Source organism: Pongo abelii, chromosome 9, assembly GCF_028885655.2.
Source record: "Pongo abelii isolate AG06213 chromosome 9, NHGRI_mPonAbe1-v2.0_pri, whole genome shotgun sequence".
NCBI lineage: Eukaryota > Metazoa > Chordata > Mammalia > Primates > Hominidae > Pongo > Pongo abelii.
This window is the reverse complement of record NC_071994.2, coordinates 36916913-36943416: the sequence shown is the minus strand read 5'-3', so window position 1 is coordinate 36943416 and position 26504 is coordinate 36916913. Positions and strand designations below refer to the sequence as shown.

Here is a 26504-nt window from a genome sequence, read left to right as displayed (position 1 = left end):
TTAGTAAACTGTAAGACATGCCAAAGTTAAATAGAAATATGATGGAATAGAGAGTCACTGATAGCCAAAAAGGGATGGAAAAACTAAGCAATGAGCAATCTGACATCTCTGGACTATTAACTATGCCACCTCTAAATCAGCCACCCATTGGTCACACTTAGAATAGTCTCATATGTGCTCTGCCCAGGAAATGCAAATAAAACCTGTATCTGTTCAACAACTTACCTAGTAAGCTCTGGCTGTGACCAGGCATACTTCTCTGCTTCTATCCAATAAAGCAGGTGTGTACCATTGGCCCAAAGCACTTTCCACCTGTGGGCCTCCTTGCTGACACCTCACCTCTGGTCCTCGTAAGTATACCACCAGTGAAGAAGGCTGTTGTGGCAGATAGGATATATGAACATTACTTAACCCATGATTCAGGTGATGGTCTCCTTCCACTTGCTTGCACCTTATCCTAAGTGTGTCCACTTACCACAACTCTTTCACCTTTTCACTGGATACTTAAATTGAATAGGCTATATTATTTAATAATCTTAATTTGATCTGTGAGCCTTCTCTGTTTCACTACCTTTAGGATAACTTGCCTAGTTTACTAGGAAGCCACCATTGCATCAAATTAAGTTCCATGAAGGCATTAATCTCCTCCCAGAATGCTCCTGCTTTAGCCCCTATCATTTTATCCTGTTTATATCCATGTGTTTGTTATGACACTTTTCACACCACACTGTGATTAACTGTTTATTCCTCTCTCACTAGTCTGTGAGCTCCTTGGAAGCAGAAATACATTTTATTCTTTTTGTCTAATCATTACTTAACAAAGTGCCAACCACAAAGTAAACAGTAAAAGAATTAAAGAATGCAACCTCCTGCAGACACAGTTGAAGAAACTATTCATTGTTTTTTCCTGTCATTCCCTAGTTCTAGGCATCAATCGCCTGCCTAGCCGGGGAGCAGTATGAAAGTGGTGGGAGGACCATAGACTCACTGCAGAAAACAGCTTACAGTAGATGCAGAGAATTACTAGCAAGCTTGGGCCTTGGTGGGGCTTGTCTTATTTGCCTGTTCCTCATTTTTCACTGGGGGTTTAAAACAAGTTTTTGTTTCCCTGCTATCCCGACCTTAAGATAATTAAAAGGCTAAGAATCTTTAAGAGACTTTCAATTCTCCTGGATTCTAGATAATAAAACCCACTTTAAAAATTAATGAGCACCTATACTGTGACAGACAATAAGGATACAATAAAAATACCATTTCTGTTCTGAGAAAATTTACAAGCATCTTCCTGGAGCCTACATTTTACTCGAAGTAATAGCTATTTTTATAGCTTACAATAAAAGATGCATTTTGGAATATATTTCGCTTGAATTAAAGAAATAGAATGTGAGACCTTAAAGGGTCCGTTCTTCAGATCCTTTTAACTCACACTCTCCTTCAGGGGTCGGGGTATTTGGGTGCAAAAGTTTACTATCACGCACAGGTGTAGAGATGTACAAATACGATCCAATTTAGTGGAAACTGTGTCTTGTAAGAGATGGCCCCCAGGGACCTCCCAAATCCCTAACCTCTCGGAGGACCGCAAAAGACAGCATCTGAAGCAACTCTTGCCTCGCGTTGAATCATTTGCCACTTCACGCCGCCCCGCCCCTTCCGTCCCCGGAGGCCGCCAAACTCGTGTCCGCTCTAGGCTTCTGCCGGACGTCTCTTTGTGGTGGTGTTGAGCTCCTCTAGCCCGCGCTTGCCGTCCTCTCAGTGGTAGCGCGGGGACTGGCTGGGAAGCGGTCGGTCGAGTGTGGCCTGTGTGGATGCGCATCTTGCCCGAAGCCGAGCGGAGGAGAGCTCAAGCTAAGGTGGAAGGGGAGCGGGGGAGGCCCTGGGGAGGAGTGGGAGAGTGGAGACGGGCCCCTGGGTGGCGAGGGAGCCCGGCGGCGTCACGGGGGAACCCGGGGAGAGGGGGAAGAGGAGGCCCGCACACGTGAGGGGGATTTCCAGCTGCTGGCCGGGGCCTCTCACCCCTACCCCCGCGTAGTTCATCTGCGACGCAACGCCTTGGGCCAAAGCCCAGCACAGGTTCTGCCGCCTCTGACCTCTCTGAGGGTCGTCTCCTGTCCTGTAGGCCCAGGACCTTCAAAGCTACTATTTTGACGTGAACTGCTTAGGGTTATTGTGGCCTTGAACTCCGTAGACAGCCTGTATCTCTGCTATTTTTGTTTTTAATTTTTCAAATCAGAATCCTTTCAACACTGGCCGTTTGAGGCCAAAGGCTAATGTTTATTTTTCCATCCCGGTACCATGAACTTAGTAGGTGCCCATTGGACGGATCTGGTGGTTTTAGTCATTTGTTAATAGCCGTGAACTAAGGAAGAAATGTATGTGGCCTTTTACAGGGTTGGGGTGGGAATCATTGCAGGGTTTGGGGGCACTCTGTTAGGCATGATAACAACAGCTCTAGGCTTGAGTTTCTTCATCTGTAAATGAGAATGATAGTACTTTCCTCAGGGTGGCTATGAAGGTTCCTGAAATGATGTTTGCCCTAAGCACTGTACCTAGCATGTCCTGACTACCACACTTGAACCAAATCTTCTCAGTGGTGTTATGGACTATATTTTTGTTTTAAATTGCCTTTACCTTTCTTATTGTGCCTAGATCTTCCTGAGGATTGAGACTCTCCTCTTTGCCTTTGGGCCCTTTGATTAATGCAAATTGTCATGTTATAGGTAATCAGTATTTGAAGATGACAGGCACAAAAAGTTCACAGTTGCAAGATGCGTGACTTTTGTAGGCGTACGTGCCCATAACTAAAGCTACTGATTTGGGGAGTAGGGGTAGATTAAATTATATTTTTATTAAATGAGAGATAATCTGGGAAGACGCTGTATAAGTTGTAAGACCCTATGCCAAAAAAAGCCTTTAATTTTTTTCATAAAACATTTCATGAAAACTTTTTTTTTTTATGTTTTTCATAAAAGAGACATCAGTTGACCTAAAAACGAAGTAGATTTTTTGTTTTGTTAAATTTCCTCTAAATGTTACTTTTCTCACTTATAAGGAGACTGGTAACAAACTAAAAAACTATGTTAAGGGAAATTAACATATTGGAACAGATATTTCTGCATCTCCCCTACAAATTTAGGAAGAAAAAGTGAGTTCCCTAATTAATCCTCAATTCCCTCTGCTGTTGTTTTGTTAGTGGCTGTTTTGCTGTTTTGTTGGTGGTGGGGGGGGTGTTCTGCATTAACACCCCGAAACCCCTGTGATAATGTCCTAGACCTTGCAAGCGTCGTGGCCACGTGTGAGTTTTCTCAGCTTCCTCAACCTAATCTACCTTCCTTACCGTTTGGTAGTGGGTAGCAAGATAATGCTTAAGAACTCTTTAAAACTACTGATGTTTTAAAAAGTAAAGCTGGATAATTTCCTGAGCTGGCAACTTTCAAATTGTATGAGGAGCAAATACTTTTGTTTACTGCCTAAGGTAGTAGGAGAGGTCTAATCAAAGTATTCTACATTTATTTCATTCTCTTTTGATTCTTAGGTAGTGCTACAACAATATTAAATGTTAATCTTAGAATACAAAACATGCTGTATTTAGGCACTAAAGTAAAGTGATGTCAATCCTAAGGCAGTAGAAAGTCTTAATTTTCTCCTATGCAGAATTTTTAAAAGACAATGTCAAATAAGAAATCTGGACTTAGGAGAGACTTTATTCAAAAGGGTTATTGCAAAAGGAGAAAAGGGACTTTTGCAATGGGTAGAACCAAAAGATCTGCAAGAATTTCCAAGGAGTGAACTGTGCTAGAAAGTTTTGGTGTGAGGAAGTAGGATATAAGGGTGGCTTGATCTAATAGTAGATCTGAGAATGTTATTCCCTGGGTCTGGCTGAGAGTTGGCCAAAGCTCAGGAACCTGGGGGAAGGAGAGAAACTAAAGTTTGATTAACAAGTATTTGGTTCCACTTGATCTGTAGGGCCAAGCAGATCAGCAAATCATTCATAAATTCATAATTGAAGCAAAAAATGAGAATTTGGAGGGTCTTTCTTTTGCCTGGTCATAGGTAAACAAGGGAGGATCCTTGAGTCTTACCTAACTCAACGGTGGGAGGATTTTTTAAATTATAGCTAATAATGAACCAGCACAGGGCTCAAGCAAAATTCAACTTGCCAAAAAGTGTTTTTATTATTTGACATTGAAAAGTATTGAAAACCTGGATTTTATTTATACCATCATGAATCTTTCTAAGACTGGGGTTTTTGTTATTGGTTTGCTTGTTATCCTATAAGAAGCTGGATTTTTTTCTTCCATGAAGAGTACTAGGTTTTATATTGACCAAAGTGTTTGGAGCAAATTAATCTTTTCTTGCATTAAAAGATTATTAAAATAGGAACTGGTAAGATGCTATAACCAGTTTAAATGACAACTGAAAGTAGACATGTGTATAGAGCAGGAATATTGAAATAAATGTGCAAGTGAAGGCAAAATTAGCAGCTTCCACAGTCAGATGGAAGTCCATTGAACCTTCACCAGATAGAATTTACAAGAATACAGACAATTATTTTGCATTGCTGTTGGTTATCTACAGTTGACAGTTGTAAAATAGCTCCAAGATGCTGAAAGAATCAGACTTCCCATGTAATCAGAATGTGAAAACCTGAAAGGCTGTGCTCTCAACAGTGCAGTTTTCTATTGAAGCAGATGTTTTTCTCTGTCCTTAGTGTATCAAATTTAAATCTCCTCTCCCCCAATAATCTTCCCTAGAGTTAGACTTCCTGTAAGGCAAATACATATCTGTGTTTTTCTTACTCTTTTTTGCTATCTTCTATAAAATATAGAAGATATCAAAACATTTTAAATTTAAATTTTTTAATTGAATTATCTGAAGCAGTACATAGCAAACTGTAATGTGCTTACAAATCACTTGGGTCTCTTTTTGAAATGCAGATCCTGACTCATTGGGTCTGGAGCTGATACTGAGATTCTGTTATTTCTCCTGAGGTCTCAGCTGATGCCAGTGCTGATTCAGGGAGAGTAAACAGTAATGCATTTCCAACTATATTAAGGAAAGGGCCAGATAAATCATCGTTATGGAAGAACATAGCACTGTACTGTAGGTGAAAGGAACAATATGAACTTGCTGGACTGTCATTTGAAGAAAATAAAATATAAACTGTAGGCCACATTGCCAGAACACAGACCAAAATGAGCAAAAACAGTTGCTAGGAAACAGGCCCAAATGCAGAACTTCAGCTTATAGGAGGAAGTCAGAAAGAGCTGGAAATGAGAACATTGAGGAATATAACAGAGGAGGAACAACCAGAGGGTGTAATTTTTAGAATGCAAACAGTGACCATTTATGATCAGTGTCTGAAATTTGGTGTTCCTTGAGCTAGCTGGACTTGGACTCTTTGACAGTATGTGAACAAACTGCCTAATCGTAGATCAGAAAGCTGACCTATGGAAGACTTTAAAACTACCTTGACTCAGGTGTGTGCACTTTTACTCAAGTGAGTGGGATTAGTTTGCCGCTGAGTTTTAATCTGTGTAAAATTTAGTTTTTATCACAGTTGACAATGTCTTTTATCAGATAGGATATTTTAATTTTAAAATGAGCGGATCCTGTAAAGAAGTAATTCATTGTCCGAAATTCAAATCTAACAGGGCATCCTGCGTTTTTTATTTGCCAAATCTGGTGACCCCATTTTCTGCATCCAGTAAGTAGAGATCTTTCTTTGGTGCCAGCTCAATGTCCTGCCTGTTACTAAGAAAAACTGAACTTCTTGTAAACAAATTATAGGACCCACCTACTCAGAAGGCTGAGGTGAGAAGATCACTTGAGGCCAGGAATTTCAGAAATAGGTATTCAACTTCACTGGCACAAGTTACAGAGTCTATTCCATTAGTTTCCTTTAATCATGATGAACTCTGTTGAATTTTGTAGTAATTTAGCCATGAATAAAGGAAACTAATGGAACAGAGACTCCCCAATAACTAAGGAAAAGAATTTTTTACCTAAAATTAAAATTAATAGAGTAAATGTAATTACCCTAAAGGGTAAAAATGTATGATTACTATGGACAGATAAGGTTTCTAAAGTAATTAGTTTCCTAAATCCAAGATGCTTTTCCTATCAAATATGACCATGGTAGCCCAAGTTTTGAATATTAGGAAATAGCTTTATGGAAAAAAAATTCCATTATAGATCTGCAGCTAAAAACTGGTGATGATTACCTCCAAATAAAAAGAATCTGTGGCATTAACAAAATATTAAGCATTATTTTCTGTACAGTGATGAGGGATAGTTGTCCTAGTTTCCCTTGTATTAAGAAAGGTCAGGCCAGGCACAGTGGCTCATGCCTGTAATCCCAGCACTTTGGGAGGCTGAGGCAGGCGGATCATGAGGTCAGAAGATCGAGACCATCCTGGCTAACATGGTGAAACCCCATCTCTACTAAAAGTACAAAAAAAAAAACCGAAAAAATTAGCCAGGCATGGTGGCGGGCACCTATAGTCCCAGCTACTCTGGAGGCTGAGGCAGGAGAATGGCGTGAACCCTGTAGGCAGAGCTTGCAGTGAGCCGAGATCTCGCCACTGCACTCCAGCCTGGGCGACAGAGTGAGACTCCGTCTCAAAAAATATAGATAAAAAATAAGAAAGGTCAAAGCCAGATTGTGTCCCCTATTTGCTAAGATACATTGCCACATAGTTCGTTGCCTTGTAACTTTACCTCTGATTTCCTTTTTCTCCTCCTTAATTTATCTTAATCCAATTATCTGTTTGAAGAAAAAAACAATTTTTTTTTTTGAGATGAGAGTCTCGCCTTGTCGCCCGGACTGGAGTCCAGTGACACAATCTCGGCTCACCTTAACTTCCGCCTCCTGGGTTCAAGCGATTCTCGTGCCTCAACCTCCCATATAGCTGCACTACCACACCTGACTAATATTTTTGTATTTTTAGTAGACCCAGGGTTTCACTGTGTTAGCCAGTCTAGTCTAGAACTCCTGGCCTCAAGCGATCAACCCACATTGGCCTCCCAGAGTGCTGGGATTACAGGCATGAGCCACAATGCCTGGCTAGAAAAAATTTTCTAATTATTACTGTGATAGAAGCCATTTTATCTGATTTGATTGGGACCTGTATTAGTTCATTTTAAAAACTGACTAAAACACAATAAATGAATATAAATATACTCTGTTTTTACCAGCTTTAAAACTTTTTTCAGTTAAAGTGTTCAGTAACATTTTTTAACACTTTAAAGTGTATTTTATTTTTTAACTTTCTAAATATAGTATTTTGACCTAAAACACAGACACTTATTCACCATTTTTTGTTACCTGAGGCCAGGGTCTTTTCTTTTTATATGATTTTGCTGATTATTGTTTTTCTCTGCAGAAACCACATCAAAATGTGTTTAAGATTTCTCTCCAGTTTTTTTTTTTAATTTTGCAAAGCTTATAAATACTTGTAAAATTGCTGAATCCTAGACTTCACAGTACCTCACTACCACTCAGATTTCAGTGGGTCACATTTTTTCTCAACAGCAGTTTTTTTCCTAATGAGTTGCATTGGTTGCATGTTTTCTTGAGAATTCAACTTTTTTTTTTAATTTGCTTTGAAAATTATTATTTATGAAAAATTTCAAATAGAAAGTATGGACAGTAGTGAAGCACTTATGTACATGTCACCAAACCTTATTTTCTGTAAATCTTTTTGGGGAAAATAATGTTTTTTCCCCTCAGAAGTATCCACAAATGTGATATATGTTACTCTCATGTATATTTTAGTATATATTCATGTTTCATCTGTAAATCTTATATACTATCTTATTTTTTAAAATTTTACCTTTAATGATGATACTATATAATCTTTACAACTTTTTTCACTTAAGATTGTCTTTGAGATTTATTCATGTTGATTCATGTAATTCATGTAGTTTATTCATTTTAACCGTTATGTGGGAGTCCCTTGTATGAGTAACAATTTCACATCCTTTACAGTTAGGTTATTTGTCATCTTTTACTGACAAAGGCAGTGAATACTGAAAGTTTTCATATATAACTTGTGTTCATATTGGAGATATTTTTCTCCAGCTGACACCCAGAACTGAAAAGAGCTGAGTCCCAAGGTATATGCTTCCTCAGTTTTACAAGAAATTGCAGAAAACATTCTAAAGCAGTTGCAGCAATTTACATTCCTACCAAAGTTATTATGAGGAGCATGTGAGAGTTGGACACATCTTAACCAGATATCAGATTTTTAAATTGATTTCAAGCAAATGTTTAAGAAATGATATTTAATTTGTATTTTCCTAGGAACTATGAGGGAAACAGTTTGTATGCATGTATTGGCTTTTGTTCTCTTTCTCTGAATTGCCTAACTATATTTGTTTAGTTTTCCAGTGGACTCTGTCATTTTCTAATTGATTTTTAGAAGTGAGGAGTTACTCGAATATTTACGATAATAATCCTAACAACACTTTTCAAGTGTCATTTTTTTCTCCTTTGGTTATACAGAAATGTGTAAATTTTACGTATAATCAAATGTGTCCATCTTTTTATTTATTTTTATTTTTTGGTACCTGCTTGCTTGTTTGAAAAATTCTTCCATACTTCCGTGTCAGAAAACTTTCTTTATTTTCTCATAAGCATGTTTAGTTTTTCTTTTCATGTTTAAATCTTTAATCCACCTGTTATTGATTTTTGTTTGTGCAGAAGAGATCTAATTCTTTTTCCATATGGTTAAAGTCCCTTCTTCATTAGTGTGTGATACCCATCTATTAATAGTACCACATGTCATATACCGAGCCCTCATCTACTCATGGATCTGTTTGTTTATACTATACCAATACCATAGTTTTAATTAGAATAGGTTTATAGTAAATCAATATGTTACTGTATTTTCCTTCAAGATTACCTTGGCTTTCTTAGACCTTTGCTCTTTCATATAGACCAGCTTGCTAAATTCCAAGGGGGTGGCAGTAGAATATCTGATGGAACTTTGATTGTAATGGAACTGAATTTACAGATGTATTCCCGGATAATTGACATATTTTTTATAATGAGGCACTCCATGATATATAGCTGCATTTATTTAGGGTACCGTTTTTGTCTTTCAGTTTGATAATTTTGTCCATGAAGGTCTTGTTTTATGTCTTTTGTAAGATTCACATATTTTGTAAGATACAGTGTTTTTTAGTTTCTAGCATCCCTGGTGAATTCTCTTATTAGTTCTAATAGTTTGTTAAACCTCTTGTATTTCTCATGTATCTTAGGATAATATTTCTTATTTCCTCCTTTTTAATTCTTATGTGGCCTTAAATATAATCTGTAATTGCAGGTGTTTTCGTGAAGTTCTGACTTTACAGGGAACGCTTCTGTTTGATTATTAAATGTCTATTATAAGACTTCGATAAATACCTTTTTTATTCCTTATTTTCTTTTAGACAAGTGTTGAATTTTATCAAATGCTTTTTCAGTTTCCTAGATAAACTTGCAGCACAAATTTGATTCTCTTTAATATTTTCTCTAGGGTGATCAGCCCATGACCTAAACCTCCAGACAAAATAAAACAGGGAAAATTTGCTAGAATCAAGAATGATGGATCCATGTTCAGTTGGAGTCCAGCTGCGTACTACAAATGAGTGCCATAAAACCTACTATACTCGTCACACAGGTTTTAAGACTTTGCAAGAATTGTCATCAAATGATATGCTTTTACTTCAGCTTAGAACTGGAATGACACTTTCTGGGAACAATACAATTTGCTTTCATCATGTAAAAATTTACATTGACAGATTTGAGGATTTACAGAAGTCATGTTGTGACCCATTTAACATACACAAAAAATTAGCGAAAAAAAATTTGCATGTAATTGACTTAGATGATGCCACTTTTCTGAGTGCTAAATTTGGAAGACAGCTTGTACCTGGTTGGAAGCTTTGTCCAAAATGCACACAGATAATCAATGGAAGTGTGGATGTTGATACTGAAGACCGCCAGAAAAGGAAACCTGAGTCAGATGTATGTATAATAGTCATTTTTTTCTACTTTGTGAATTCTACCGTGTAGGATTTTGCTTAACTATAAGAAAATCATATTTACATTATTACTATATTTGTTAGCATACAGTGAATTAAAAGGAGGGGGTGAAAGTGGATGCTGTTTCTAAATATTATTCACATATACTGAAGGTCAAGATTGGGGGATAAAGAAAGTAGGCTTGGGAAAGTAATAATAAAATATGCCTAAGACTCCAAGCTACAACTTTTAGTACGAAGACTTTAGGAGTGGGTTTTAGAATATTCTGGCCAAGCCAAGATTTAGTTTCTTTTCTGATACCAAAGTAACTACATGGGACATGGCAACCAGCAAGGGTCTTTGCAGCTGGGACATGGCAACCAGCAAGGGTCTTTGCAGCAGGATGAATTCGCCTTTATATGAAGGACTTGGAAATCACTGCTTTAAAAGGAACATTGGAGAGGTGACTTACAGTAATTGGTTTTTATTTCACTCTTTTTTTCTCCTTTGACACTATCTCATTCTTGAGTTTTTTAAATGCTTGTGAATTTTCTTTGCTTCTAGTTCTGAATTCCTACTTAATATGGTCAAGGTTAATTTTAGGACTCCTTGTGGTAAAAAAAATAATAATAATACATTTTTACATTGTAAAGTATTAAATATTTTACCTCTATTCCTTATTGACATGCCTACATGCATATTTAACCATATCAGAACAACTTAAGTTTTCATAAAGCTATCTTTTGTGTAGGACAAGTATATCAAAGAAGCACATCTCAGAATTTTTACTTGTAATTATTTCATAATTCTTACTGCTAGAATATTTTTCTCAGTTTTCTCCTTTTTATTAAACCAAGTTAAAAGATAGTTGAAATTTGAAATTATACTATTTTCCTGTTGTTCTTTTCTCAGAGGAACACCTTGAAGGCCCAGTTTATCTGAAGTTCATACTAGATACTTGCTGATAGTGTCATTGTAGATGTCTTCACCTTATCTATCCAATGTTCTTGTAGAATATATCAGCTGCAGCTCTTTCCTCCCCAAATAACAAACATAAACCCTTAAACATCTAAATTTTGTTTCACCAAAACTTTTCAAAAAGATTATAATACTATAGAACTTGAAATCATATTCTCTGCTCTTAAAAATATGTAAAATACAATAATAAGGACCCAGGATTGTTAGGAAATCAGTTATGTGCCACTGGATTATACAGCAGTTTTTGTGCCTTCTCACCTGTGTTGGCAGCAGCCATTGCAGTTTTCACAGTGCCTTCCTCCTCTGCTCCTAATATACCAGAGACTAAAATCAAATAATGGAAATGTTACTAATACATTAACCAATACGCTTTGAATATGGTCTAGGGCCATTTAAATTTTCTTGCACTTAGGCTCTAAAACCTTGTTTTCTTTCTTGTGTGTTCCAGACTGTCTTCCACGTTAGGGAATCATCTGGTTTAACATTAAATAAAATGTTAATCTATTGTCTGATGTCAAGATTTGAGTTGATAATTTGTTTACCTTTCTTCAGGGAAGAACTGCTAAAGCTTTGAGGTCATTACAATTTACAAATCCAGGAAGGCAAACTGAATTTGCTCCAGAAACTGGTAAAAGAGAAAAAAGAAGGCTTACAAAAAATGCAACCGCTGGTTCAGACAGGTAGGCTAAGTGTTACTGAAGACATGTTAACTTGCTGCTTCACATCTGCATTGTTCCCCTATTTTTCTCTTAAATTTTGAATTTTCTGGGTTCATATTTTAAATTGGATAATGTGGAAGTAGTAAAAACCTATGAAGACGTTTGTTTTTATTCATATAAAATTAAGGTATCCCTTTCAACTCCAAAAATTTGTTTCTAAGAAGGTAGCAATGAACTGAAGAAATAATTTTGGCATGAGAGTTAAAATAATTACAATTAAAGTAATTCACTTATTTGAAAAGCATTGTTATTATATATATACGGACATACCTCATTTTATTGGTGCTTCACTTTAGTCTTTACAAGGTGCTATTTATTTTTACAAATTGAAAATTTGTGGCAACTGTGGTAAACAAGTCTATTAGTGTCATTTTTCTAACAGCATGTACTCTCTATCTCTGTCGCATTTTGGTAATTATTGCAATATTTCCAACTTTTTCATTACTATATCTGTTATGATGATCTTTGATGTTACTATTATAATTGTTTTGAGTCACTAGGAACCACACCAATACAAGGTGGTGAACTTAGTTGATAAATGCTGTGGGTGTTCTTACTGCTCCACCTACTGGCTGTTCTCTAGACTCTCTCCCTCTCCTCAGGTGTCCCTATTCCCTGAGAAACAAATATATTGAAATTGGTCCAACTAATAACCCTGCAATGGTCTCTAAGTGTTCAAGTGAAAGGAAGAGTCACGTCTCTCATTTTACAAAAAAAGCTAGAAATGATTAAGCTTGGGAGGAAGGCACGTCAAAAACTGAGACAGGCCAAAAGCTGGGCCTCTTGTGCTAAACAGCCAAGTTGTGAATGCAAAGAAAAAGTTCAGGAAGGACATTAAAAGTACCATTCCATTGAACGCAAATGATAAGAAAGCAAAACAGCCTTATTGCTAATATGGAGAAACTTTAAATGGTCTGGATAGAAGATCAAACCAGCTACAACACATTCCCTTAAGCAAAAGCCTAATCCAAAGCAAGGTTCTAACCCTCTTCAATTCTCTGAAGGCTGAGACAAGTGAAGAAGCTTCAGAAGAAAAGTTTGAAGCTAGCAGAGGTTGGTTTATGAGGGTAAGGAAAGAAGCCATCTCCATAACATAAAAGTGCAAGGTGAAGCAGCAAGTTATTGATGAAGGTGGCTACACTACCCAACAGATTTTCAATGTAGACAGACTTTTTTTTTTTTTTTGAGACGGAGTCTTGTTCTGTCGCCCAGCCTGAAGTGCAGTGGTGCAGTCTCAGCTCACTGCAACCTCCATCTGCTGGGTTCAAGCAATTCTTCTGCCTCAGCCTCTCGGGTAGCTGGGACTACAGGTGCCTGCCACCACAGCCAGCTAATTTTTTGTATTTTTAGTAGAGACAGATTTCACCATGTTAGCCAGGATGGTCTCAATCTCCTGACCTCGTGATCTGCCCACCTTGACCTCCCAAAGTGCTGGGATTACAGGTGTGAGCCACCACGCCCAGCCAACAAACAGCCTTCTAATGGAAGAAGATGCCATCTTTCATAGCTAGAAAGGGGAAGTCTATACCTGGGTTCAAATCTTCAAAGGACAGGCCGTTTCTCTTGGTAGGGACTAATGCAGCTGTTGACTTTTAAGTCGAAGCCAATTATTTACCTCTTCGAAATCCTAGGATCCTAATGATGCTAAATGTACTCTACCTGTCCTGTATAAATGGGACAAAGCCTGGATGGCAGCATATCTGTTTACAGCATTGTTCATTGAATATTTTAAGCCCACTTGAGAGACCTCCTGCCTAGATAAAAGGATTCCTTTCAAAATATTGCTACACCTTGACAATGTACCTGATCACTCAAGAGCTCTGATAGAGATGTCCCAGGAGATAAATGTTTCATGCCTCCTAACACAACATTCATTATATAGCCCACGGATCAAGGAGTACTTTGACTTTCAAGTCTTATTTAAGAAATACATTTTGTGAGGCCAGAGCTGCCATAGACAGTGAGTGATTCCTCTGATGGATTTGGGCAAAGTAAATTGAACACCTTCTGGAAAGGATTAACCATTCCAAGAGTTTGGAAGAAGATTCGAGTCCTCATGGATGACTTTGAGGGGTTCAAGACTTCAGTGGAGGAAGTAATTGCAGACGTGGTGGAAATAGCAAGAGAACTAGAATTAGAAGCAGAGCCTGGAGATGTGACTGAGTTATTGCAATCTTGTGATAAAACTTGAATGGATGAGGAGTTGCTTCTTAGAGATGAGCAAAGAATGTGATTTATTGAGGTGGAATCTACTGGTGAGGATGCTGTTAACATTACTGAAATGACAAAGGACTTAGATTATATAAACTTAGTAGATAAAGCAGAGGCAGAATTTGAGAGGATGACTCCAATTTTGAACATTCTACTGTAGGTAAAATGCTATCAAACACCATCACGTGCTACAGAGAAATCTTTTGTAAGAAGAGTCCAGTGATGCAGCAAACTTCACTGTAGTCTTGAAGAAATTGCCACATCTACCCTAGCCTTCAGCAACAACCACCCTGGTCAGTCAGCTGTCCTCACTGGGGCAAGATCCTCCACCAGCAAAAAAACTACAACTCATTGAAGTTTCAGATGATTGTTAGCATTTTTTAGCAATAGAGTATTTTTAAATTAAGGTACATACATTTTTTCTTAGACATAAGGCTGTTGCACACTTAATAGGCTATAGTGTAAGCTTAACTTTTATATGCACTGGAAAAGCAAAAAAAAAATATATGTGTATATATATATGTGTGTGTGTGTGACTCACTTTATTGGCGGTGGTCTGGAACCAAACCCACAATACCTCCAAAGTGTGCCTGTAATTCATATATCTCTGTTCTATGGGTAGCAGCTAAAAGGTAATTACATTTTATGAGAATGCAAGGTTTTTATTTTTTACATGTCTAAAATAGAAATGCAGTTCTGTATAGTCAACAGAATGAATGGGAGAACTAAATTGTTTAGAATATGACTCTAAAACAAATGTTAGTATAATCATTCAGAATTTTTTTTTTAAGTTCAGTCAACATTTCTATATATGCCATCTATTCCATCTGTTAAAATTTACCATTGAGTCATTTAAATATTTTTAGGCCAAATTTACTAGAGTCCATTAAAGAACAAGAAACATTAATTGTAGTATAAAAATCTATAGAGGCAGTATACTATAATAAAAATAAAACTGTGTTGCTAAAACAGTGAAGAGGTTGGTAGCTAATAAAGTGAACCACTATTAATCTGTCATTCTTTTTTGTTTGTTTAAAGTAAAGGGAAAATTATGCACTTCAAGAAGCGTATTCAGAATTTTTAGATTTGTCTCAACACTCTATAGAGTTAGGTCTCCTTTTCTCACATGGAGTTCATTTACTGCTGACGATAGAATAAGCCTTGAGCCTGATAAATTATAGATCATTTTGGCATGACCTCATCTCAAAATATTTTATCTCCTTTTTTTTACTGTATTTTCAATTAAATCAAAAATAACATATTTATGAGGTATAATTCATTGTGTTTTATTTTACAGACAAGTGATACCAGCAAAGAGTAAGGTCTATGATAGCCAGGGTCTCCTGATTTTTAGTGGGATGGACCTCTGTGACTGCCTCGATGAAGATTGCTTAGGATGTTTCTATGCTTGTCCTGCCTGTGGTTCTACCAAGTGTGGAGCTGAATGCCGCTGTGACCGCAAGTGGCTGTATGAGCAAATTGAAATTGAAGGAGGAGAAATAATTCATAATAAACATGCTGGATAATCTGTGGTACCAAACTATGGAGCCTTTAAAGGTCTTTATTTCTAAAAATCTGTTACTCTAAGATACATTTTAAGCTTGATTATCATATGACAAAGATTTTCAGATCATCTCAGTGTGCCCTAATTTTTCATCTTGGGTGCTTTAAGATACACTATTTGATATAAATTCAGATAGGCTATTTTTCAGTAGTCAGCGTTAAGCCTGTCTGGATCAATATAAACAAGTAGGGTGTAGGCAGTCCTCTGTTTGCATGTTTCCCATGGGCACAAATTTCAGTGACCTAGATTTAGTTTAAATACCAGTTTCCTTAACCAGGAAGGAAAGAAAACTGGTAAGGAAACTGTTGTTAAAATCTAGGTTAAAATTTTAGTTAGCACAGTGAAACTCTGAGTAATTACATGAAGTACAAACCTCTCTGCTAGCTCTTCAGTCTACAAATCGCTATGTAAATAACAGATATGCTTCATGATTAGTGACCAGTCATGTTACTTCTTTCAAATTCTTCCAGTGGTTTGTCCCTGTGCATCTGTTATTCAGTTCACTTACAGCAGAACATGTAGTTGTGCTGTCTCTTTGTCATCTACTTGACATTCTGTAGAAGTGAACACTCGAAAGAACTGGTCAACAAAGATGAAAGTGCAGCAAAGCAATGAAAAATGATAACACTGGAAGTGAAATTTTAATCAAACATAAATGAATTTGTAGAAGAAGTCACTGACCATGGGAATGTTGTTCTTGCTGCTGTGTATTCATAGGAGCTTAGTGAAGGCAAACTTACCAGCACAAATAAGAAAAGTGGTTGCAATAAAGACAAATATGTCCCAGAGGAAGTGGTGGTTAAAAAAAAAAAAACTTTACATTAAAGGATATTTAATGTGAATATAGAAATATTTCACAACATTGAAAGCACAAGCAATAAAAGGGTGGAAGCTGACCCAAACTTACAAGGAGTGTGGCAGTTTGCCATGAACATAAAAGATGCTTACTCAGTATGGTAAGTTACTTGCCAGAAAAAAAAGCAAGCACTATTCAAACTACTTTGTTTTTACAATGAAATAAAACACTTTAGTTCTATTTCTAATGTTTTAAATTACTAAATATTTTTAAACATTTTTGCATTTTTTCTACATTTATAACTGATCTTAAGAGTTTTTAAGATTTGAGCAGAACCTTAAAGGTCATGGAACAATCATCATTTTCCCCATTGATTACTAAGATTGGAGGACCATTTTTATGGTCCCACAGTACCATGTGAAATGAGGATCGCTTGTAGCTGGGAACAGTGCTTGCTTCAGGGAAAACTGATTTTGATAGAACCGACTAGTTGAGTATTAAACTGTTTTGGAAATAATTTACATATCTAAATGCTGAAATATATTTCTCTTCTCCCCACTTATTCAAATAAAAAAGTTTTAATACTATAAACTTTTCATTGTTTGCACCATACAGTCCTTGTCAAAATTGTTCTGGGGGACAAAAACTTGATGTATAAAGCATGAATATACACACAGTACTTAAACAGATACTATATCTGTGGTATGAAAATTTTGGGGGTGGTTGATTAGGATTATAAAAAGACTCCTTAGGGAGTGATGATGGAAAAGAGAAACACTGGTTAATACAGAGTATAAATAAGTTTTTTGGAAATTGATTGCATCTTAATGTTGGAATTTGCTTGGATGCTGTTTGGAGGATGGGGGAATGGTATCATCTCTGCTTTTATTTGTTTTTTTTGAGACAGAGTCTTACTCTGTTACCCAGGCTAGGGTGCAGTGGCTCAATCTCGGCTCGCTGCAACCTCCACCTCCTGGGTTCAAGTGATTCTCCTGCTTCAGCCTCCTGAGTAGCGGGGACTACAGGCGCGTGCCACCACGCCCAGCTTATTTTTTGTATTTTTAGTAGAGACGGGGTTTCACCATATTGGCCAGGATGGTCTTGATCTCCTGACCTCATGATCTGCCCTCCTCGGTCTTTGCACTTTTTTGAAGACAGCTGTCATTTTGTCTAAAAGCTTTTTGTCACATGGGACATTGCCACTAATCTAGGTTTTGGGGGGTGTTTGCACCCTAAATACAGTCCATCAGTTAAATCAAATGTGCTCTTAGCAATTTGAAAGATTTTGTAGTCATTAAAACTCAATTTATGCAGCCAGTTTGAATTGACCATTAGAGGGTTTGTTTGTTTTTTAATTTTTTTGCTTTTAAAATGACTGGTTTTACTTTGAGGGAATGGCATATTCAGCCTTGGAATGACATATTTTTAATAATTTTAACTGTTCACTCACCTGTTACCAGAAGTACATACTGTTAGCTTGTCAGTTCCTTGATCTGTATGATTTACCTGAGCACTGGCAAAAGAATATTTCAGCTTTATTCACTTAAGTCAGATGCTAGATTACTTTTTTCTAAATTAAGGAAATACTTTGTTATTGAGGACATAAACACTCCAGTTTTATCTGAACATTAGGATCATTAGATCTTAACTGTTTCTACCATCTTTTAGTTTTTCTAAGTATGACAGTGCTTAGGCTTTTCATAGGGATAAATTAAAATCAGGTTTTTTTACTTAAAATAGGAATATTTTTGATGGAATAAATGACTTTAAAATTGCCATATTGCAGCATTTTTTAGAACAGACCTGTAATTTTTCAAAGACTAATACGTTTTTCAAAGGAAAATATTCTTGAACAATTTTGCTAATATTTGTTCATCATGCCCATTTAGGGAAGCAAACTTTTAATGAGCATACAAAATGTTTACAGAGAAAGGTGTATCTGATTTACGGTAAGCTGTAATAAAGCTATGTTTTGGAAAAATTAAATAATGAGCCCACTTACTATTTTGTAATATAAAATTACAGAAATATGGAATATAATGAAATCATCTAGAGCCTCTTTATATTGTGCGTAAATATTCCAGGTGACTATAAATTACTTTAGAATTCTATTCTAAAAAGCAAAGTTTTATAAACAATTTCTGTTGTGTGTAGATCCTAGTAGAGAAGTTAGGTCACAAATGTTGGTCTCACACAATGTTGGTCACAAATATTAAGGTAGAAATGCATGTATATATTTGAATAAAATGTCATCTCGTGATCTTTTTTCTTTTTTTTAAATATGGAAATAGCTATCTACCTTGTAACATCATATATAGGATTCTTCTCTTTTTAAAATATTATGTTTAGTTCTATATAACAGGCTGTTCTACAACCTGACAGTCTAATCTAAAACTGCCTCCCTGGCGCGATTTCAAGCAAGTAATTTTTAGCAAGTGAATTTTGAAATATCCATATATATACATAGTGATTTATTAATAAAAAGAAAATAATTTTAGTGAGTTCTATCATAGTCTTAACTTTTTGGAAGTTAAAGACCTCTGTGAGAAAGTGATGAAAGCTATAAACTAACTTCCCAGAAAAATATCTGCATTCGTGTACTCACAAATATCGATGTTGAGAATTCCTGAACATGTATTGTAGTGCCTGGGTAGTATGAAATATTCTGTAAACAATTTTACTTTTTCAGTTGAGTATAGCTAAAGTGTCGGTTGGTTTGTTAAATAGTGTTGTGGGTGGCCGTTTTCAAGAAAAACAAAACCAGAACAGCTCAGTCCTTGAGAAGAGCTGTGACTGCCCTGAAAAATCAGATCCCACTGGCCTCATATACCCCTTCCACCTCCAAAAGGTGATTACACGTTGAGTCACAATGTAGAAAACTGATGTCTTATCTGGACTGCATTTTGGTAGAGGTTTTCTACCTCCATGATGGTTGCCCTGCTTATAGCTTAACATTCTTGTGCAAAATTCAGGACACTGCCTTAGTTTTGCTGACATCTGGTATCTTCATGAAAAAAACTGCTCTCAGCTATTACTACTTTCTTTTAATCTCTTAACTTATAAATTTAACTGTGAACATGTAATTACATAATAACCTGCTGAAGTGGATGTTTTTCAAAATCAAATGGTTTCTCTATCATTCTTAGGTCTTGCCCAGCAGCAGTCAACCATATTGGGTGTTAATTTTCAAGAATGTGAGTGAGGATACAGAAATACACACAGGCAATTCTGAGTCTCTTTTTCACTTATTTTTATAAAGTGGAGGTACTTGGGAAGTAATGCTCTTATCTATTTTTTTAAAATCATGAAACACAACTGAATACTTAGTTCGAAAGGTAATAGACTTCCGCAAAGTATATGTCCCAATATGTATTTTTAATGGTATAGTTGTGAGGATTTACTAATCTTATAATTTAACTTTTAGAAAAATACAGGAAATTTATTAGATAAAGCAGATTATTATTTGGGATAGCAATAAAACACCTTCAAATACAAAAGGTATTTAAATTTGGAAGTATTACAGTTTTGTGAAATGCCACAACTAAAACGTGTTTTTTCCTCCTCGAAACTACAAGGGAATGATTTCTTGGTTAAACGTCCAATGATTAGACACTACATTTCATGTCATTACAAGCAAACAAACTTTTTATTTTTTAAAGAGTTGCTGGCCAGACATGGTGGCTCACACCTGTAATCCCAGCACTTTGGGAGGCTGAGGCGGGTGGATCATGAGGTCAGGAGTTCGAGACCAGCCTGGCCAACATAGTGAAACCCCATCTCTACTAAAAATGCAAAAATTAGCTGGGCATGGTGGCGCATGCCTGTAATCCCAGCTACTCGGGAGGCTGAGGCACGAGAATAGCTTGAACCCAGGAGTCGGAGGTTGTGGTGAGCTGAGATTGCGCCACCGCACTCCATCCTGGACACAGAGCGAGACTCCATCTTAAAAAAAAAAAAGTTACCATAATCTACCTATCCTATCTTAGATTTTGAAACCTAAGATACATTTTGAAATAAATAGACTTACTAAAACTAATGTTTGCAAACATTGCTAAACTTAACAAATTGGCTAAGTTTCCCTTTGTTAACAAGCAATCAGTTACGCCGAAGAATTTGAAAAATGCAAATTAAATTGTTTTTTGTTATATTCTGGCACCCCAAATTTATTATTTGGTCTTGAAGGTAGTGTAATAGTTATATTGAAAAATTGGTTATTTTGTCACATAAGATAAAGTAACCAATAGTAGCAGTACTGGTACCATATAAATGGAGACTACAAGATTCTGGATAAAATACAAATTGAATTTTGGCATTAAGAGAGGTATTCGGAATTGCTTAGTGAATTGTGGTATATTGAGGTTTTTTAAAAATGCTAGCAAGCATCTAGCCATTTATGACTTAGTGAATGAGACTATGCAAAGAAAATTTCTGCATAAAATACAGGCCCTACAGTTTGGTGTATGAAAATAAATTTATTATTCCAAAATAGCTCATGACCTCTCTAAATTGGACGGTAGACTTTCCTATAGAAAATTTTGAAAAGGAAACATTTTCTAATTTTTTCAGTAAAAGTTTCCAACTCATCCCCAAAAGCTATAATTGAAAAAACATGCTTATTTTTTTCTTGTGTCTTTTAAAGAACTACACATAGATTTTAGGGTCAGTGCTCAACTACAAATTCTTGGCAAACCAAGCCTCCCACTGTGTGACACACCGAGAACCCATGTTGAGAGGCTCTTTACACCTCTTGATGGATGGATAGATCAATATATCAATTGACAGGCAGGCAGGCAGACACATCCAGTTGGTTCCCTTTCTCTGGAAAACCCTGACTAATACAGTAACCTAATTTATTTCTATTTCAACTTGGTTCTCAGTTCCTGGCTCTAAAAATCAAAGAAATTATAAACTATTAGATTGTTTGCTGTATCTGGCCTTAGATGAGTCAATAAAATATATAGTCAGTCATTTTTTACTGCTTTCTTTTGTTCATATTATCAAATCCATTTGGTCACTGCTTGGAAAATTCTTGAATCTGCTTTGGGTTTTCTTTTTATTTTTGTTTCCACGTCAGTTAAAGTTTGGTAGTGTTTCGCATGCCCAGTATCACTTCCCCTTCTGGAATTAGCGCTCTGCAGTTGGCCTTTGAGAAACCACCCTTGTACTCAGCCCATGTGGTTCAGATACAGTTGGCCTTACTTTGTGGTTGTAGGGTGGGTTTATCACAAGTCCTGGCCTTTGAGAATGTAGCATCTCACTAGCCTTGATGAATGTTAGAAGGGTGGACGTATGACTAGCCAGGTCAATCAAAGCCAATCAACTTCAGGCTTACTGAGACTAGAGAAGAAGTGATGCTTTTTTTCAATGAGGTTTGCTAAGTTTACAGATTTAAGACCAGGCCTACTGGTGGCTAATCTTGGCACTAAATGAGAATCTGCCTTAGAATGTAAACAACATAGATGAAAGTGGAAGCTAGAGACCAAGACAGATAGAATTTGGGTATCTCGATCCGGTTATGTCTGAAGTCAAACCTGGACTTTTCAGTTATGTGAGTCAATAATTTTCTCTTTTTGCACATGATTGACCATTAAGTGAATACAAGGTAATGACTAGATGGAAAGTTAGCTCTACTCATTTGAGGATAAAAGATCAAGGGTAGAATGGCCTGTTTGAAACTCATGCCCTTGGGGACTTTCATCTTCTTTTTTTTTTTGAGACGGAGTCTCGCTCTTTTGCCCAGGCTGGAGGAGTGCAGTGGTGCGATCTCGGCTCACTGCAAGCTCTGCCTCCTGGGTTCACACCATTCTCCTGCCTCAGCCTCCCGAGTAGCTAGGACTACAGGTGCCCGCCACCACGCCCGGCTAATTTTTGTATTTTTAGTAGAGACAGGGTTTCACCGTGTTAACCAGGATGATCTCGATCTCCTGACCTTGTGATCCGCCCACCTCGGCCTCCCAAAGTGCTGGGATTATAGGCGTGAGCCACCGCACCTGGCCAGGAACTTTTATATCTTTTAAGGAGAGCAAACAGCTGTGACTTACCCCTACATCTTCAATCCTGCCCTGCAAAATCTTCTCATACCATTCTCACAGACCTTAACCTCCTTTAGACAAACGTAGCATGGCCTATGGTAATTTACCATGAGGGTCTGACATTCTGTAATAACAATAAGGCACTTGTAATTAAGTTACCAATTTAGGGTATTTGTATTGGTGTTACTTGCTTTTAAAGTGCCTAGCATGTTTGAAAATTGGAACTTGGACTTCTCACCCTCCAGAACTGTAAGAATTAAATTTCTGTTGTTTATAAGCTAAACAGAGAATACTTGAATAATTTTCTCTGTCATCCTATGTTTCATAGCTAGAACTCAATCCTAGGTCAAATTAATAGAAATTTTTAATAGCTGTATCTGAATTAAATAACTTGTCGGGCAGTTAAAGGCATATCATTGACTTAAATTTGTGGTTTATAACACTGCTAGCAAAATGAAGTTTAAGCATCAACAGCTCCTGTTCTTCTTCCCTTTTACCCTTACAGGACTCTCAGTTCTGTGGTGTGAAAGAGGAGAATGTGAAACTGGTTCCTGCCAAACAAAAGAGAACTCGGCACACATCTCAACATTTTCTGTATGTCATTTCCAGAGATAATGATGCCAAAAAAAAAAGATCAAATGCATAATGACTTTCTGATACTTGACAGTATATTTTATAAAGCTGGATATTCTTAATCATTTGTGATACAGGGATATTTAAATGCTTTCATCTTTTTTGATATTTTAGTGTATTTACATTTTTTAACTTTTTTCAGCTTTGAAATTACATAAAACAAAATATAGAGTATATTTGGTTTGACGTTCATAGGTTCACCTATTTCTGAGGTTCCTACTTCAAAATATCTTTATGGTGATATCATTGACTTTCTTGAAAAAATACACAGTTCTAAAATTGGATAAATTTGGAGAAATAATTTGGTTTGCTAAACCTTGGCTATTAGCCAAAATTTGGGTGAAAATAAAGTAGGACACTTTAGAAAATGAAACTTTTTATACTTTATATGTTAGTCCTTTTAGGCTGCTATAATGAAATGTCATGGACTGGATAGCATACAATCCACAGAAATTTGTTCCCCACAGCTCTGGAAGCTGGGAAGTCCAAGATCAAGGTGCCACCAGATTCAGTGTCTGGTGAGGGCACTTCCTGGTTCATAAACAATGTCTCTTTGCTATAAACCTCTCACAGTGGGAGAGGCAGGAGATCTTTCAGGAGCCTCCTTTATAAAGGCACTAATCCCATTCATGAAGGCTCTGTCACCATAAGCTAATCATCTCCTAAAGGCCCCACCTCCTAATACCATCACTGTTGGGGTGAGGATTTCAATATGTGAATTTTGGGGGAACAAAAACATTCAGACTCTAGCAGATATTACCACATTTCTTTATTACACCTGTCCTAATAAGTGGCTATTTTTATCATTTCACAGGTGAGGAAACTGAGAGCTAAAGAATTTAGATAACTTGCCTAAGGTCACATAGTTTATCAGTGGAAGAGAAGGAAATCAAAATAGATTGTTTGATGCCAAAGTTCCAATGCTGGTGGATATTTTTCTATTCTTCTTTGACCATTCATCTTATACATGTGAAATTCTTTCTGTTCAGGATTCATTGAAGCTATGTGATTCTGATGACTTAGGTATTACTGCAGTTTGGTTACTTAAGGTGTGTCCTGGAAGTAAAGATTTTGCCCACTTCCATCCCCACCACTCAGCAAGCTCCATAAACATGGATGGAATATGTTGCTCAGCGAACTCTAACATGTCTTTCTGTTTTCATTCTGAGAAGTCACAGTGAAGAAGAAGGTGTACACTTAGTGACAACAACAGCTATTTATTGTGTGATTGGATACATAATCAAATTGTACTTTTGTTCTAACTCTTAAAAAGCCTTTGTATCATTGTTCTGCTATAAAGACACGATACATGCCATGTGTATGTTCATTGCAGCACTATTCACATTAGCAAAGACATGGAATAAATCTAGATGCCCATCAACAGTGTACTGGATAAATAAGTGTATTGGGACATATACACGATGGAATACTATGCAGCCATAAAAACAACAAAAAGAAGTACTGGGACATACACACGATGGAATACTATGCAGCCATAAAAACAACAAAATCATGCCCTTTGCAGCAACATAGATACAGCTGGTGGCCATTATCCTAAGTGAATTAACACAGGAACAGAAAAGCAAATACCACATGTTCTCACTTATAAGTGGGAGCTAAACATTGAGGACACGTGGACACAAAGAGGGGAACAATAGACACCAGAACCTACTTGAGGTTGGAAGGTGGGAGGAGGATGAGGATCAAAAAACTACCTAGCAGGTACTATTATAGGCTAACTACCTGGGTGACAAAAAATTTGTACACCAAACCCCAACAACATACAATTTACCCATATAACAAACCTGCACATGTATCCTGTGAACCTAAAATAAAAGTTGGAAGGAAAAAAAAAAAAAGTCTTTTGTATCCATCTCCATTGAATGATACCCATCTGTCCAGAAGAGGGCGATATTTTACTACAAACTTCAGTGAAGTGCTCAACCACTTTGAACAAAAACTATACATTTAGAAAATGAGTATCTTAAGGTAGAGTTGGAGGAGTGCCATTTGTTCAAGTGCTTTTGGGGTAAAATGTTTCTTCTAAATATTATGGGAAGAAGAGCAAAATTTCCTCCTTCTTACCCACCTCATTCTTACATAGATTGTTCTTTCAATTTGAAATCAAATATTCTACTAAAATACAGTTAAAGTGGAATATTCCAAAACTAGTCCATACTTCAATTATAAGTACTTATAATCCAGAGGAAAGAACATGGACCTAGGTGTCAGGTGAACCTGAGTCTGAATGCTGTCTCCACCACTTGCTGGCTTTGGGACTTCAGACAAATTATTTGTTTTCTAGAGGCCTCCATTCCCTTGCATATAAAATGTGGATAGCAATACCTACATTATAGAGATGTATAAACATTAAATGTGTCAGGTTAAGAGCCCAATGCAGGCCAGGAGTGGTGGCTCACGCCTGTAATCCCAGCACTTTGGGAGGCCAAGGAGGGTGGATCACCTGAAGGAATTTGAGACCAGCCTGACCAACATGGCAAAACCACGTCTCTACTAAAAATAACAAAAATTAGCCAGGCGTGGCGGTGGGTGCCTGTAATCCCAGCTACTCGGGAGGCTTAGACACAAGAATCACTTGAACCCGGGAGGCAGAGGTTGCAGTGAGCAGAGATCGTGCCACTGCACTCCAGCCTGGGTGACAGAGCAAGACTCTGACTCAAAAAAAAAAAAGAAAAAAAAAGAGCCCAAGGCAAAGACTCAATAAATGGCAACTTCTTATTCAATAGAAATAGAGTTGCCAGATAAAATACAGGACATCCAGTTAAATTTGAATTTTAGATAAGGAACAAATGTTTTAGTAATACTTGGAACACACCTATGGATATTTCATGAAATATACTTAAAGGTATTTGTTCACCTGAAATCCAGTATTAATTGTGTGTCTTGTGTTTTTATTTGCTAAATTTAACAATGTTAAACAGAAAACTCTTTGGCACAGAGGGGAAAACTAAAATAAAAATGGCTAGAGACTTTAAAAAACTTAGAATTTATTAATAAAGGGCTTGACATTTCTAGTAGCTAGGAAAATTAATATATTCAATATTCTAAATTTTTGAATAAGCAGCCAATCTAAGCAAAGTCATGTAAAATTTTTCCTTCAGTAGAGCCTCAGTCATTTCCATTCCTATTGCATTAAACACAGTGCTTTGTACATAATACACATTCAATAAATTTTGTTGAGTAAAATATTTTAAAATATGAAGAAAAAGTCATACTTTAAGGAAAAAAAAGCACAAAGCAGGAGGTGAAACTGGCAGTGCAGTCTAATTTGTGTGTTTCTACTTTCTCCCCTTCTCCTTGCCACAATAAAAGGAGGTATGCCCCTCCTTTTTTTTTTTAAGACGGAATTTCGCTCTTGTTGCACAGGCTGGAGTACAATGGCGCGATCTCGGCTCACTGCAGCCTCCACCTCCCAGGTTCAAGCAATTCTCCCGCCTCAGCCTCTCAAGTAGCTGGGATTACTTTAGTAGAGACGGGGTTTCACCACGTTGGCCAGGCTGGACTCAAACTCCTGACCTCAGGTGATCTGCAGGCCTTGGCCTCC

General features: G+C 36.9%; 1 protein-coding gene and 1 long non-coding RNA gene across 4 annotated transcripts in view; one reads left to right on the top strand and one right to left on the bottom strand.

Moving 5' to 3' along the window:
* LOC129048655 (uncharacterized) overlaps positions 1–1701 on the bottom strand; it is a 74129-nt gene extending 72428 nt beyond the window's left edge. Inside the window, exons 1-2 of one of the 2 annotated variants that reach the window (XR_010141863.1) lie at positions 1391–1701; positions 226–375 (exon numbers count right to left, since the gene is read on the bottom strand). This is a non-coding gene — a long non-coding RNA (uncharacterized LOC129048655). Of the gene's footprint in view, positions 1–225 lie in introns of both variants that reach the window. The other variant, XR_008511174.1, reaches the window with a different exon arrangement.
* Positions 1646–24798, top strand: ARL14EP (ADP ribosylation factor like GTPase 14 effector protein). Of its 2 annotated transcripts, XM_063728499.1 has the most exons (5): positions 1691–1850; positions 9519–10009; positions 11537–11664; positions 15212–15471; positions 22812–24798. In XM_063728499.1, the coding sequence occupies exons 2-4, from the start codon at positions 9584–9586 to the stop codon at positions 15438–15440; spliced, it is 783 nt and encodes a 260-aa protein (XP_063584569.1). In that variant the 5' UTR covers positions 1691–1850; positions 9519–9583; the 3' UTR covers positions 15441–15471; positions 22812–24798. The 2 variants fall into 2 exon arrangements, with proteins under 2 accessions (XP_002821971.1, XP_063584569.1); XM_002821925.5 differs by lacking the exon at positions 22812–24798 and having other exon boundaries at positions 1646–1850; positions 15212–16865.
* The last annotated feature ends 1706 nt before the right edge of the window (positions 24799–26504 follow it).